General features: G+C 40.9%; 1 protein-coding gene across 2 annotated transcripts in view; it reads left to right on the top strand.

Annotated features, from left to right (window-relative positions):
- Nucleotides 1-12,770, top strand: part of LOC110963639 (sodium/calcium exchanger 2-like) — a 219,388-nt gene extending 206,618 nt beyond the window's left edge. For both annotated transcript variants that reach the window (XM_051958171.1, XM_051958170.1), the window contains 3 exons: nucleotides 3,522-3,621; nucleotides 7,141-7,416; nucleotides 9,259-12,770. In XM_051958171.1, coding sequence (XP_051814131.1) covers nucleotides 3,522-3,621; nucleotides 7,141-7,416; nucleotides 9,259-9,635 — 753 coding nt within the window. In that variant the 3' untranslated portion in view covers nucleotides 9,636-12,770. The remainder of the gene's footprint in view (nucleotides 1-3,521; nucleotides 3,622-7,140; nucleotides 7,417-9,258) is intronic.
- Nucleotides 12,771-14,414: the final 1,644 nt, after the last annotated feature.

Here is a 14,414-nt window from a genome sequence, read left to right as displayed (position 1 = left end):
AATTCTCCAAAAACGAACCGTTTGCTTCAGATTTTGTTAAAATAGTTGTTACTTCTGCACCCTTCAGCACAACAGAGAGGCCGTGACTGACCGACAATCATGTGATAAAAATTCACAGTTTTCAGTTGAACTGCAGGCCGTGGTTCCACAAAGAAAAGAGGAAAATAAAAATGCATGATCAATCGAATCAAATAAAATCACATTTATTGTGTAACATGTTTAGTAACAACGTGAGTCGACATGAAGTGCTGCACATGGAAAGACTGGCAGCAGAGAAATAAGCGCAAAAAAGCAATGACTGTAAAGGAGAATAAAAAAATATTAAAATATTAAATGCTAAAAGCAGAAGGGAATATGATGTAGGATTAAAAATAAATGCAGCATGGCTGAAAAAAAGTGAACAGAGGCGCAAGTTGTTGGAAGATACGTTCAGCATGGTGAAACATCTTTCTACAGACAGACAGATAGAAGTTTATTTTATTCCATCCAGATAGTTCTTCCTAACCTAGGAGTTAGGGTTTGAACTATTTATTCCACTCAAAGTATTATTTTCTGTCCAAGTACTGAAAACTGTCCGAGTTTTATAGAGTTATTCCACCCAAAATACTATTTTCTGTCCATATCTTTAAAGTTTTATGATTATTTTTGAACTCAGATATGACTATCTACCGAACACGTTATGGTTTAAGAGATCATTCCATCCAAAATAATATTTTCTGTCCAAATACTTACCGTTAACAAGTCTTTTTGAACCAAGCTTTTGTTTTCTTTCCACACATTTAAAGTTTTAAAGATTTCTTCCACCTAAATAATCTTTTCTCAATGAGTTCAGGTTTCAAAGGATTCTTCCACCCAAAATACAATTTTCTAGCCACGTACTTCTAGTTTTAGAAGATTATTCCACCCAGATAGTTCTTCCTGACAAATGAGTTAGGGTTTCAAAGGTTGACTCCACTTAAAGTATTATTTTCTGTCCAAGAATTTCGAGTTTTAAAGAGTTATTCCACCCAAAATACTACTTTCTGTCCGTGTCTTTAAACTTTTATGACTATTTTTAAACTCAAATACTACTATCTACCCAATAAGTTATGGTTTAAAAGATTTGTTCATCCAGAATAATACTTTCTGTCCAAATACTTATAGTTTAAGCTTTTACTTTCTGTCCACATATTTAAAGTTTTAAAGATTTCTTTCACCTAAATAGTCTTTTCTAACCAATGAGTTCAGGTTTTGAAGGTTTCTTCCACCTAAATATTACTGTGAAAATAATCGCACAGAAAAGATTTTTATGACTGAAGTACAGTTGATCATAAAAACTCTTTTTATGAAACAGCAGTCGGAGGTTAGTCAGTGGTTTTATGGATTCAACATGGAGGCAGCTGCTGTTTTTCTGCTCCTCTTATATAATCCACCTTCTCACACTGTTCAGCCCGGGTCATAACCCTCTCAGCCATTTGGTCTAATATGGGCTTGAATTATTGATAACGCGGGAGTTTCCCTCGATATAGCAGCTCAGTGGAGGCATACAGAATTCAGACTCTGTGCTCTGAGCTGCCACGTCTTCAGGCTTCACTCTGTCTGTCTGTGCTGCCGTCCAAGTATTTGAAAAGTGCTTCAGGCTCAGGTGTATTCTGTGCACATAAAAGCAGCCACACAGGGCTGCCATGTTCTAAATTTTAATTGCTTTAAAGGAAATTAAAACTGAAAGTCCCTCGTGCTGTTTTCCACATCTGAGTCGGTGAAATGCACCAAATAAATGATGTGAACAGCAACAAGTGCATGTATTTAATAGAACAGTAGGTGTTTCACAGGCTGTAAATCCCTCAGAAATACAGTAAATAACACAAACGAGTGCTCAGAGCCCTCTCAGGCTCCTTTGCTCTTCTTCTAAATAACGCGGAAATTAATTAAAACAAAATATGTGAAAATGGAAAAGTTCAACTCGACACGGGGAGCAGACAACGCAAACCTCCGCCTCGTCTTCAGCCAATTAAAACCCAGCAGAGGTATGGATTGGTTCAGAATTAATTTCAGGTGGAGAGAGCAGAAATGCTACAAGCGCTAAACAAACAGCATCAACAAAACAAGATTAATGAGATCCGTCGCTGTTTCGTCACTCCACACACAGTCCACTAGAATCCAATATCCTCATCCTCCATCTGATTAAACTGGCCCCTCGTGGACGAATAAAAGTGTCCTTGTCTCATATGATTTGTGGTTAGTGTGAACCAGCTGCAGGAATAATGTAGCTCAGTTTGATTGCTCTTGAGATTCAGTTCACTGGAGATCGATAAATTTGCTAAACGAATAAACAAACAGTAGAGGAGCGTCCATGTTTGAGCTGCGTATTGTGTTTTTGAATGACTCGAGTGTGTTTCACAGCTCCAACATAACAGAGTGGAGTGTTTCTGTTGTTTGTGCAGCTGCAGACAAACTCAGTTCATATGTAGATGTTTCATTATTGATGCACAGACACTGTTTAGTTTGCTCAGTTTTCACACAAAACACCACTCAAACATAAATGGAGGCTCATTGTACCAAAATGAAGAAAGGCGACTCAAAGGATGAGAAATCAGATCCTAAGCAGGTGTAACACCAACAGTAGTGAGGAAAATATGGAACGTGCTTCGGAGTAGATTTCCTTATCAGCTCACTCTGCTGGTAAACCTGTTACAGCATTTTCTTTTTCCTTTAATCTCCATAAATCACGGCACAGTTTACAGTGTTTCTGATGAATACTCAGATTTAAAAAAACAAGATAAACTTGGTAATTGGTGAACTTTAGATGAACAAAACCAGGCACTTTCATCTTGTTTCCATCCTTTATGCTAAGCTAAGCTAACTGTTTCCTGTTTCTATTCTTTGTGCCAACCTAGCTGGTTGTTGTGCTAAACTAAGCAAACTGTTTTCCTTTCTTTCCATTCTTAATGCTAAGCTAGGCTAACTGTTAACCCCCAGTTTCCATTCTTGCTTCCATTTTTTTTAAGCAAAATGAAAGCATCTCTTTCCCCCTGCTTTAATTTGTTATGCTAAGCTAAGCTATTTCTTTCATCCTATTTGCAATCTTAATGCTAAGCTAGCAGTTTTACCCTATTTCTAGTCTTTGTGTTGGAATAAGCTAACTGTTTCCGTTTGTTTCCATTCTTAGTGCCAAGCTTGGCTAGCTGTTTCTCCCAGTTCAATTCTTTATGCTAAGCTAACCATTTTTCTTTGTTTCCATCCTTTGTGCTAAGCAAATTTCCCATAATGCAACTCAGAAGCATCTTTCATTAGACTCTCTCACTTGGACAACATCGAGACTCTCCGGCCAAAACAGTTTTTCTCCTGCAGGAATGTAGGTTCATTATTTTTGGTGTCTTCAATTGAGTTTCTCAGTTTGAACTCAGAGTGTCATCAGAGCACATTAATGAGTTTGTGATGGATGAACTTACCTAACAGGCTCGTCTCACCTGAGTGCCGCTGTCACCTGTCCCCAGTGGAACCAGCTGCTAATGAACTGTGTTGTTGCTTCTGATTGGCAGAGCACCGTTGACAAGCTCATTAAGAAGACCAACCTGGCGCTGGTTATCGGAACGCATTCCTGGAGGGAACAGTTTGTGGAGGCGGTTACTGTCAGCGCAGGTGAGCGTGTTGGAGGAGCGACCAATCAGGCGTCAGGACACAGAAGGCAACAACAGTCAGCAGCAACAGTCAGAGACAACAGTCAGAAACGACAGAAACAACGTAGCAATACAGTCAGTAACAACACAGTGGGCAGCAACAGTCAGCAGCAACAGTCAGAAACAACAGCCAGCAACAACAGTTAATAACAACAGTCAGTAACACAGTTGGCAACATCAACACAATCGGCAACAACAACAACATAGTCAGAGACAACAGTCAATAATAACATAGCCAGTAATACAGTCAGCAACAACGCAGTCGGCAACAACAACACAGTAACAGAACAATCAGCAACGATGTAACAAATGCAACAACATAGCAATGACAGTCAGTAACACAGTCGGCAACAACAACACAATCGGCAGCAACAGCAACAACAGTCAGCACCAACACAGTCAGGAACAACAGTCAACAACACAGTTGCAACAAGAACACAGGAGGCCACAATGTGGTCAGCAATGCAGTTGACAACAGCAGTCAACAACACAGTCAGTAACAACATAGTTGGCAACAACAGTTAGTAACAACAGTCAGCAACAACACAGTCGGTAACAACAGTCGGCCAATTCAGCTGCTGTTCTTGTTCTGAGGATTCACTGTTTTGTGAAGACTGATCCAGAATTTACTTTTAATGTCTCCAGCTGGATAAAGAAGTTTACAGTTTAAAGCCAAACATTAAAGCATTGTCTCTAATTATTGCTGTGTTTTTATTGGAGGTCAATTACTGGGTTATTAACGAATAAAACCAGCCTGTTAACACCTGTACCGCTACCGGAGAAACAACCTGATCGGCTGTAGTTAGAGGAATCTTAGTGATCTCAGATTTTTGCTGTATCTCTGTTTGCTTTTTATTTATAGTTACATACAATTCTCCAGGTGTTCATGCGGGACATAATCGGCCTGCTACAGTCTGACACAAGCAGCAAACCAGGTTTTATTAAACCTTCTGGCGAGGTGAGATCAATTAAAGCTGCTGTCTGTATCGTGCAGGTTTCACTAATTTAGATGGAAGCTGTTTAATATTCTTCAGCACATCTCACCTGAGGTCTGCTCCGGTATTGATCCAAGTCTTTGCAGTATCTTGGCAGTGCACACAGGAAGTTCCAATTAAAATGCTAAATGTTCAGCAGTGTGCTCATTTAAAATGTAAGCAAAAGATGTGGACATGGAGTTAAATGCTAGATAACTTCTGCTGTAAGAACTCAGGACTGTAGTTTTTGGCAACACTGCTTGTTTTAACACGACTGACTTTGCTTATATTGACCTGTAATGTCGCATTTTCTGTATTTGTACGTTTAAATCCTGACTTGAGAAGCCTGGAAACTACTTACCTCGACCTCTCCTTGCCCTCACTTTGTTTTTGAAAATGTTCAAAAACCTGCTATATATTCTCTCTCCTTGTGCAGCGACGCTCTGCTCCCAGTGCTCCTGCAACATTTGGAATGTCTAACGCCATATGCAGGATCAAAACAGAAACTCTACAACTTGAGTTTCATTAGACAAGAAGTAGTAGTAATGGGGACCTAAATCTATTAAGGAGAGCAGATGGAGAGCTACAGTTGTGCTGTTGTGCCACATTTGAGGTTGTTTGTGACATATTTTCCTTCAGATGCCTCAGAATGTTACAGTAAAATTCCTTGTTGATGGTCTAACCCTGAGGGATGGATTCACAGCGTACAAAGACGGGAATGTTGAAGAAAACAGTGGTGCTCTGAACCTGACACTTCTGGTCCAGTTTGGAATCTACGTAAACTGTTAAACTGCTGTTTCTTCTCCTGATGGTCGCTGCAGACCGTCCTCTGGTCACCATGATGATCCTCAGCATGAAGGTTGGATCATCCAGCTGCTGACTGATGCCGAATGTGATGTTTTCTTCTAGCGGTCTTCACAAAAACATGATTAAAACAGATCCTGGATATAGATAATGTCATTTGATCTCCTGACTCATGAAACAGTATCTGAATTTTTATGCATGCAAACAGTATCTGAACTTTGATTGGCTCCCATAGATTGTTGCTTTTTAGAGACAGTACTTTCCAGTAAAATTTCATCAGAAGAGAATGTTAGTGCTGCCTGACCTTTTTTGGTAAATGGATCCAACCCATTTATCAGAAGAAGTTGGGTCTAGGTGGCACCAAGCTCAGCAGGTCTTTCTGGATCCTGAGGAGTATGTAGGCCAGATGAGATAGATAATCCCTCCAGTGAGTTCTGGATCTACCCCAGGTCTCCTTCCAACCTGATGTACCTGAAAATCCTCCAAGATATCAGCTGTGATGGAGCACAGACTCTTCACTGACCTTCCTCTCGATGTCAGATCTCTTCAACCTTCCATCCAGCCACTCGATGGAGGAGACACTTGTATCTGCCACCTCTTTCTTTCAGTCACCACCCAGACATGAAGATCATTGGTGAAGGTTGGATCATAGATCATTTGGCTCATCGAGAGCTTTCTCTTCACAGCAACCGTCCAGTACAACTTCCACAAAACCTACAACACTGAATCTAACAACAACCTCAGATTGTGTTTCTCTGAAGATAAATTAAAAACCTGACATTGGTATAAACTGGTCTAATCTGTGACTGGATTCAGTAAAACATTCAGCTTCACAATCAGCTCTGCTTATGTTACATAAAAACTATTTCCATCCATCCATCCATTTGGTTGGTGGGGTTGCAGAGGCCACAGACCAAGCAGGTAGTTCCAGACATCCTTTCCAGTTCTTCCTGTGGGATGCCGAGGCGTTCCCAGGCCAGATGAGATATATAATCCCTCCAGTGGGTTCTGGGTCTCCTACCAGGAGGATGTGCTTGAAAGAACCTCCAAAAGAAGTCTCCCTGGAGGCATCCGAATCAGATGTCCAAACCACCTCCACTGGCTCCAGCAGCAGCTCTACTCTGAGCTCCCCCAGATGTCCAAGCTTCTAACTCTTGTCTCTAAGGTTGAGTCCAGACACCCTGTTGAGGAATCTCATTTCGGCCGCTTGTACATGTGATCTTGTTCTTTTGGTCACTACCCAGAGCTCATGACCATAGGTGAGGGTTGTAACATAGATGAACTGTAAACGTCTTCACTACGATGGTCCGGTGCAATGGCCACATTACTGCTGATGCTGCACCATGCCATTTATTCATCACTCGTGAGCATGATCCCTTGAACTCAACTTCAAAAACAAACTAAAATCAGCTTTAAGGTCTTTGCATGTCAGAAAACTAAGTCCAGAGCCTATCAGTGGAAAACATGAATGAACAGACTCAGAACCAGAGATTCATTCAGACTCAGTGTCTGTTAGAAGTCAGATTTGTAGCTGAATGTCTCCATCTAGTGGACATAAGATGTAACTGCAGGCAGGAAGTAAGTGTTTGGACCTGAAGTTTGATCTCACTGAGGAGTTGTTTGTGTTTTAATATCAGCTAACCCTAACCCTTAAATCGTGTCACTTGTGGTTCTAACCTTCATGTCCTCTGATGTTCCTCCAGGTGACGGGGATGAAGACGAGGAGGGTCGCGAGGAACGTCTTCCATCCTGCTACGACTACGTCATGCACTTCCTCACCGTGTTCTGGAAGGTTCTGTTCGCCTGCGTCCCGCCCACCGAGTACTGGAACGGCTGGGCCTGCTTCTTCGTGTCCATCAGCGTCATCGGCCTCCTCACCGCCATCATCGGAGATCTGGCGTCGCACTTCGGCTGCACCGTGGGTCTGAGGGACACGGTGACGGCCGTGGTGTTCGTGGCTCTGGGGACCTCCATCCCAGGTGAGCAGAGGGTGGGAAAATACAGGAAGTAACACAGGAAGGAGATTTAATTTAACGTCTGGAGGCTGGCAGCATGACAAGTCCCAGCAAGGATCTCTTGGTTGACATTTAGTACCTCTGTGGTTCATTATAGTTGTTGTGTGTCTCTTTTTGTTTTCTTGTGAGTGTTGTTTACTGTATTTTTTGTTTTTCTTACCTCTCCTTGTGGTTGTGTTCTGTCTCTTTCTGATTCGCCGGTATCGTTTTGGTAGTTTCGTGTTTCTATAGACGATTTGTGTCTCTTTGTAGTCTTTTTGTGTTTCCTCATAATCAGTTTCTTTCTTTTTTGGTTGTTTAATGTTTCATTGTCATGATTTTGTTTTGTTTTTTTATATTTTTGCATCTCTATTTGGTTGTTTTGTTTCTTTTATTAGTTGTTTTGTATGTATTTGTGGTTATTTCTGCGTCTTTTTTGAGTATTTTATGGCTCTTTTAGTTCTTTTGTGTCTTTTTTTGCTTTTTTGTGTATATTTTTAGCTTTTTGTGCATGTTTAGGGCCATTTTGTCACTCTTTATGGTAATTGTGTGTATCTGTAGGTGATTACAGTTGTTTTGTGTCTCTTTGTGCTCATTTTGTGTCTTTTAAAAATTTTGGATCTCTTTTTGGTTGTTTTATTTATTTAGATATTTTGTTTGTATTTGTAGTTATTTTGTGTCTTTTGAGTATTTTTGGACTTTTCTTGCTTGTTTTGTGGATGTATTTTTAATTTTTTTATTTGTTCCATTTTGTTTCTGTTTATTGTAACTTTGTGTGTTTGTACTTTTGTGTCAGTTTAATGTGTGTCTCTTATTGGTCAGTTTGTTGTTTTCTCTTTAGAGTTGTTTTGCATCGTTGTGTTCATTTATGACACTCTGTGGTTTCGTGTCTTCTTTTTATTGTTTTGCATCTTTTCATGGTTGTTTTGTGTCTTTTTTTGCTTGTTTTGTATTTGTTTTTTGGATTTTGTTGTATGTTTGTGGCCATATTGTCTCTCTTTATGGTAATTGTGTATGTCTAAAGTGATTCTCTGTCAGTTTGTCATTGCTGTATCTCTGTTTTTAGTTGTTTTGTGTCTCTTTAAAATTATTATACATCGTTATGTTAATTTATGTCACTCTGTGGTTGTTTTGCATCTCTTTATGTTTTTTTTTTTCACTTTGTGGATGTGTTGTGCCTTTCTTTTAGTTTTTTGTCCCTTTGTTGCCTTTTTCCGTCTCCTGCATTGTGTTTTTGTTTCGTTTCTCTACAACTCTACAATTTCATTTAGCAGGCGCTTTTGTCCAAAGCGACCTACAACACAAACAAGAATTCAGACATAAGGATAAACCTGTAGTAAATGCAAAAGTGCTTCAAGTGTGATTGGTCAAAGGTGTTGCCATCAAGTTGCAGAAGAATTACTGATCACCCCCCCCCCCCCCCCCCCTTTTTTTTTTTTTGGTTTTATCAACTCTGTCAGCGCTAAATAAGTGCTGGGTTTTGGACCACCTGACTTATTCTACCCCTAAGGTGGAGTCAGATTAAGTGCCTAGGTGTTCTCTGAACAAATGAGTCTTCAATTGTCTCTTAAAAGTAGAAAGGGACTCAGCAGAACGCACAGAGTTTGGTAGTTTGTTCCACCATTTGGGAACAACAGAGGAGAAGAGTCTGCTTAGAGATTTGGAGCCATGCTTTGTATGATTAAGTTCAGACAGAAGCTGTGACCTGCAGACACTTTGATCCATTGATATCTGTGAAAATAAAGAACAACATCTACCTGTATTCACTCAGATTACAGTCAGCTGTGTGTGTCTGTTGTGTGATTTTCTCTCTCCCTCCTCTCACAGACACGTTTGCCAGTAAAGTCGCCGCCATGCAGGACCAACACGCCGACGCGTCCGTGGGAAACGTCACCGGCAGCAACGCCGTCAACGTGTTCCTGGGGATCGGCGTGGCCTGGTCGGTGGCCGCCGTCTACTGGAATATCAAAGGAAGGGCGTTCGAGGTGGATCCGGGCTCGCTGGCCTTCTCCGTCACGCTCTTCACCATCTTCGCCTTCATCTGCATGGCCGTGCTGCTGTTCCGGCGTCGGCCCTCCATCGGCGGGGAGCTGGGCGGCCCCCGGGTCCCCCGACTGCTCACCACTCTGCTGTTCCTGGGCCTGTGGTTCCTCTACATCCTGTTCTCCAGCCTGGAGGCCTACTGCCACATCAACGGCTTTTAAACGGGAGACGAGGAACCTCCCAGAAGAAAACTGCACAGCGACACACACATAAATCTACTTTAAATTCAGTTCAAACACACGAAACAACAAGAAACCAGATCCATCTGTCAGGCTCCTGCAGCCTGGAGGCTCCTGGTCCGAGACGCTCAACATTACAGACACATGTTCACACACTCACGCTATATGTAGGCATGTTAACCAGATCATTACTGAGGTGCTGGAGTGTGAAGGTGAGAGGAAGTGTTAGTGAGAGGTGAGAAGGTTCATCAGCAGGTGAGCAGAAGGAAGTGAAAGTTTATCAGATGAACAGAAACAAACGGGTTCCTGCCCTCCAAACTCCACGTTAGTTCCCTGTGGAGGCGGAGCGCCGTGTGAAAACAGGAGTGGAATGTTTACAACAACAACAACAACAACAACATTGTGTTTGTTTACTCCAGCAGGTTCTTCTATGGAGGTGATGCTTGTTTAATTCACAGTATAGGTGAAGGTTCTCCACACGCGCTGTAAATAGAAACCGGTGTACATACGGAGGGAAGCGCTCTGCAGGCTAACGGGGATGCTGATGAGGAAATGATTCACCCTGGAGCTGTGGAAGCAGCAGTCGAGCTTCTAGTTTAAAAACCTGCGCAAACATCACCAACGTTTGGTTTTGTGCTGAACAGAGCAGCTCAGACACGATGAGAAAAATCAGCCTGAAGTTTGTAGAGAGCATCCAGTCAGACGGAGGTTTGTGAAGGTTCTTCTTTGCATGTATAGGCATCCTCACATTATCTCCATTCTGTATACTTTGTCAAAGGAAACGAGCAGAAGCTCCTGTAAATGACATCCATGTGAACAGAAAGTGTCTGAGAGGAACCTGAAGGACATTTTTCCTCGTCAGACTCTGAGCTTCTGTCGTCTGAACCAGTCAGTGTGTAGTTCAGGCCCATCGTTACTGTGGCATGTTTCTTATCCAGCGTTAGCGGCGTTTTCATCAGTCTCTACTGCACGATTCAACATCATTTAGAGGAAACAAACTCCTGATGCTTCGGCTGCAGACGCTCGTCGATAGCAGACAGAATGCCTTAAAGAAAACGCTCCAGTGAAGTCTAGTATTGAAGCTTCCAGCTGTACAAACTGCCCCGGCTGCACTGATGTAACTCAAACATGCTGTCGTGTTTTCCTTTTAGTCCACAAACTGTTAGCGTCACTGTGTGAGGTTCAGCACTGGATGGTTGTAGTTTATTCGTTGTGCTCAAAGCACAAAACAAACAGCAGACGTCTGAACGGAGTCTGAACTAAAGGTCTCATTCTGCTTTTCAACGCTGCAGGAAATCTGCACACATTTGTAGAGTCAGAGCTTCATAACGGGCTGATTTCAGTGGAAACACGTCGCTCAGTATTTGCATGACAGACTTGGAGCTAAAGTTCACGAGAAACTAAAACTAGCGGCTGCTATAAAAACAGAAAAAAACCAGAACACAAACATCGTCTGCTCTGCTGCCAGGTTTCAGGTTTATTACTTCAAGTCAGTTCAAATCAGAGTGAAGCAGAGTCAGAATAAAGTCCTGAACGATTAGCTTTGAGCTTGATTTATTATTATTACACTGCCTAATATCAGCCGCATTCATATAAATCTGTGAGGACTTTACATGGCAGACACCCTCAGACAATAAGTGCTACACAAGTGGAGTTTGTGATTGTTGTTCTTATGATAGCAGAAGGATTGGATTCGTTTACCCTTTGTAAACTTTATAAAAACCAATTTTGTATCTTTTCCTTGCAGATATATAGCCAAGGTCGATTTTTTTGTACTTCTAAACACCGTTTAGAATAGTATCAGTATATAAAATTGGTAGAGTAGACGACATAGTTGCTGAATTTAGCCGATTAGATTTTGATATCTTTTCCACGGTGAGGAAGCTTCCCTTTACCTGCTCCATGACAGCGTGGTGGTTCGTCATCAGGATCCTCAGTTACTCACCTGGTCGTTTCTGTACGTTCCTCCTCATCAGGTCAGATCTATATTTATTTATTCATGTGAGGACAAGCTGCGCCGCTCGGCCTTGAGGTCTGCAGTTCGGTTCGAGGATTGTGGTTTTTAATGTGCAATACGGGAAAACCTAAAAAAAAGTTCACACCTTGTCGTTAGAGCAGCTTCAACTCGAGCTCGGTTCAGTTGTTCTGCTGCAGTGTTTGTCGTTCATCTCTCCACGCGGTCGTCTGAAGGAGGAGTTGGCGTGTAAGTAGCATGTTTACATGGAGGAACAGGGAGGAACATTGCCAGTATGATTGTCAGTCTGCTGCGAGTTTAGACGTGTGTCGCTGAAACACACAAACGCACACACAGACGTACACACACACACACACAGGTCTGCTGAGGTGTGATGTGACCCAGATGTGGCTCCGGAAGCAGAACTGCCCACAATGTCCGGACAATGTTCCATGTTTCCATGAACTTCTGTACTAACTGTCGGGCTTCGGCCTTTGCTGTTTCTGTAGCTTAGATGTGATCCGGCCTCCCTCCCCTTCCCCTCCTCACCCGCCTCCCCCCGGTGTGTGTCCGTGTTTGCCTCCCCTCCTCCGTGTTCCTCTGCACATGCATGACGAACCCCCCCCCCGTGTACACGTGTTAGCAGCATGGTCTACTGTGATGGACGCCTGTAGGCAAACTTTACCGGGTCGATTCCCTCAGATCTCCAAACTTTCAGAGCCTCGTCGCTCCGGCCACCGAGGCTCCGTCTGCCAGAAGCTCCACCCGGATCATCTTTCTGTTCGTTGGTGGTTGATATTTCCGTGTCCGTGTTCGTGTTCGCCCCCATCCTCCCCCAGGTCTTGCTCTTCAATGTGTCTTCTCTGTGAAGTTGTTTCCTGTGATGATGAAAATTTCTCTCTGCCTGAATCTTTGTAGGGAAATAACGACTGAGTTACTCCAATATCATGTGATAGACATAAACATTTATTCTCTACTGTAAGAAATTAACTGAAGATGATATTTAAGTTTTTTTATGAAATGCAGGAAAAATTTCTCAAGAAAAAAAACAGAAGTTGTTTTTGAAAACATGGCATGAGGTGTAATGTGTTACTGAAAGAAGATGAAGGTCTTTAATTAAGTGAAGTCGACCTTATTTAAATATAGTTTATTTATTTTCAAGGCGTGACGTGTCTGAGTCTTTATTCCTGCACCTGCCAGAACCACAAAAAGCTGCTGTAAAAGAGAATATTTCACTTCTGAGTCATTTTCTACAAGACGATTTATCACCATTTTACCTAAAACTGATTATTTATTGATATTCTTTGATTTCAGCTTCTCAAATGTTGACAGTTTGCAGGTTTTGTGTAGTTTATTTCACCATTAACTGAATATATCTGAGTTTTTACACGTTAATCAGACTAAATACAACATCTGAAGACCTCAGGTTGATATTTTGAGGTATTTTATGGTTGATTTTAGCAGTTTTCTGAATATTTTTAAAATCCACGCACCAAACTGACACACATTCTGAGAAGCTTATCATAAATATAGAGAAAAACAGCATCCTTCACTGGGAAAAATACAGATATTCATGCTCTGTATTAGTTTAAGCTCTCATAAATGGTGTTTTAGCGTCTCTTATTGCTTCAGTTTGATCGCTGCTCTTTGAAAATATTCACTAAAATTGTGTATCGACCCTAAACTGACAAGTTTAATGTGTTGCAGTTCCTCATTAAACGCTCAGTTACACATATTAGTTTCAATCAGTCAAAGTTTATTTCTATAGCCTTCTATAACAGCCCAAAGCGTGACCAAAGAGCTTTACAGTAAAAACAACAAAATAACTTAATAACAATACAGTAACAGCAGTAAAATATACAATAAAGAAATAAACAGCAATAAAACAACACTAAAATATACATCTAAAAGTCAGAACATAAAAATAATAAAATGTCACCATGTCGCTTGTTATTATGAGCCATTTTAAACAGAACAGTTTTGACTTTTAGTTGCTCTAGTCTAAGAAAAAATAAACATGCAAAACAAATAAAGTGTATATAAATTAAAACATTTTTTATCAGTGAAACTACAATACATACTCTACCATTCAAAGGTTTGGGGTCAATTAGAAATGTCCTTATTTTTGAAAGAAAAATGAAGATCACATTAAATGAACGATAAATCCAGTCCATACATTGTTAATGTGGTAAATGACTATTCTAGCTGTAAACGGCTGATTTTTAATGGAATATCTCCATAGGGGTACAGAGGAACATTTCCAGCAACCATCACTCCTGTGTTCTAATGCTACATTGTGTTAGCTAATGCTGTTGAAAGGCTCATTGATGATTAGAAAACCCTTGTACAGTTCTGTTAGCACATGGATAAAAGTGTGAGTTTTTATGGAAAACTTTTTAGTGTGTGAGCTCAGCTGAAACAGTCGACACACGGGTTATTTGATCTGTTTTGATCACAAACATCACAGATTTCTCAATAGCAATATGTTTTCATTATTATTTAACCATTTGAATTCACTGTCAACAATTAAGAGTAACTTAACTAATGGAGCAAAACATTAATCAACAAACTAATCAGCAGAATGAAAATAATCATTAATTACTGCCTGATGCTAAATAATTTAAATATGGCTGCATGTCAACAGTAAGAATAGCAAAATGGCGATTACACCTGAAAGCATCAACAGTATCACCTGATTTTCATCCTGGTTATAAATACTTTTGCTCATAATGAGGCATTTTTACACGTAGCAGTCAGATAAATGTGAAGTAAACAACAAGACAAAAAGAATAAAATGGTGAAAATAT

Source organism: Acanthochromis polyacanthus, chromosome 13 (genome assembly GCF_021347895.1).
Source record: "Acanthochromis polyacanthus isolate Apoly-LR-REF ecotype Palm Island chromosome 13, KAUST_Apoly_ChrSc, whole genome shotgun sequence".
Classification (NCBI taxonomy): domain Eukaryota; kingdom Metazoa; phylum Chordata; class Actinopteri; family Pomacentridae; genus Acanthochromis; species Acanthochromis polyacanthus.
The sequence above is the reverse complement of the archived record's forward strand: the minus strand, read 5'-3'. Positions and strand labels throughout refer to the sequence as shown.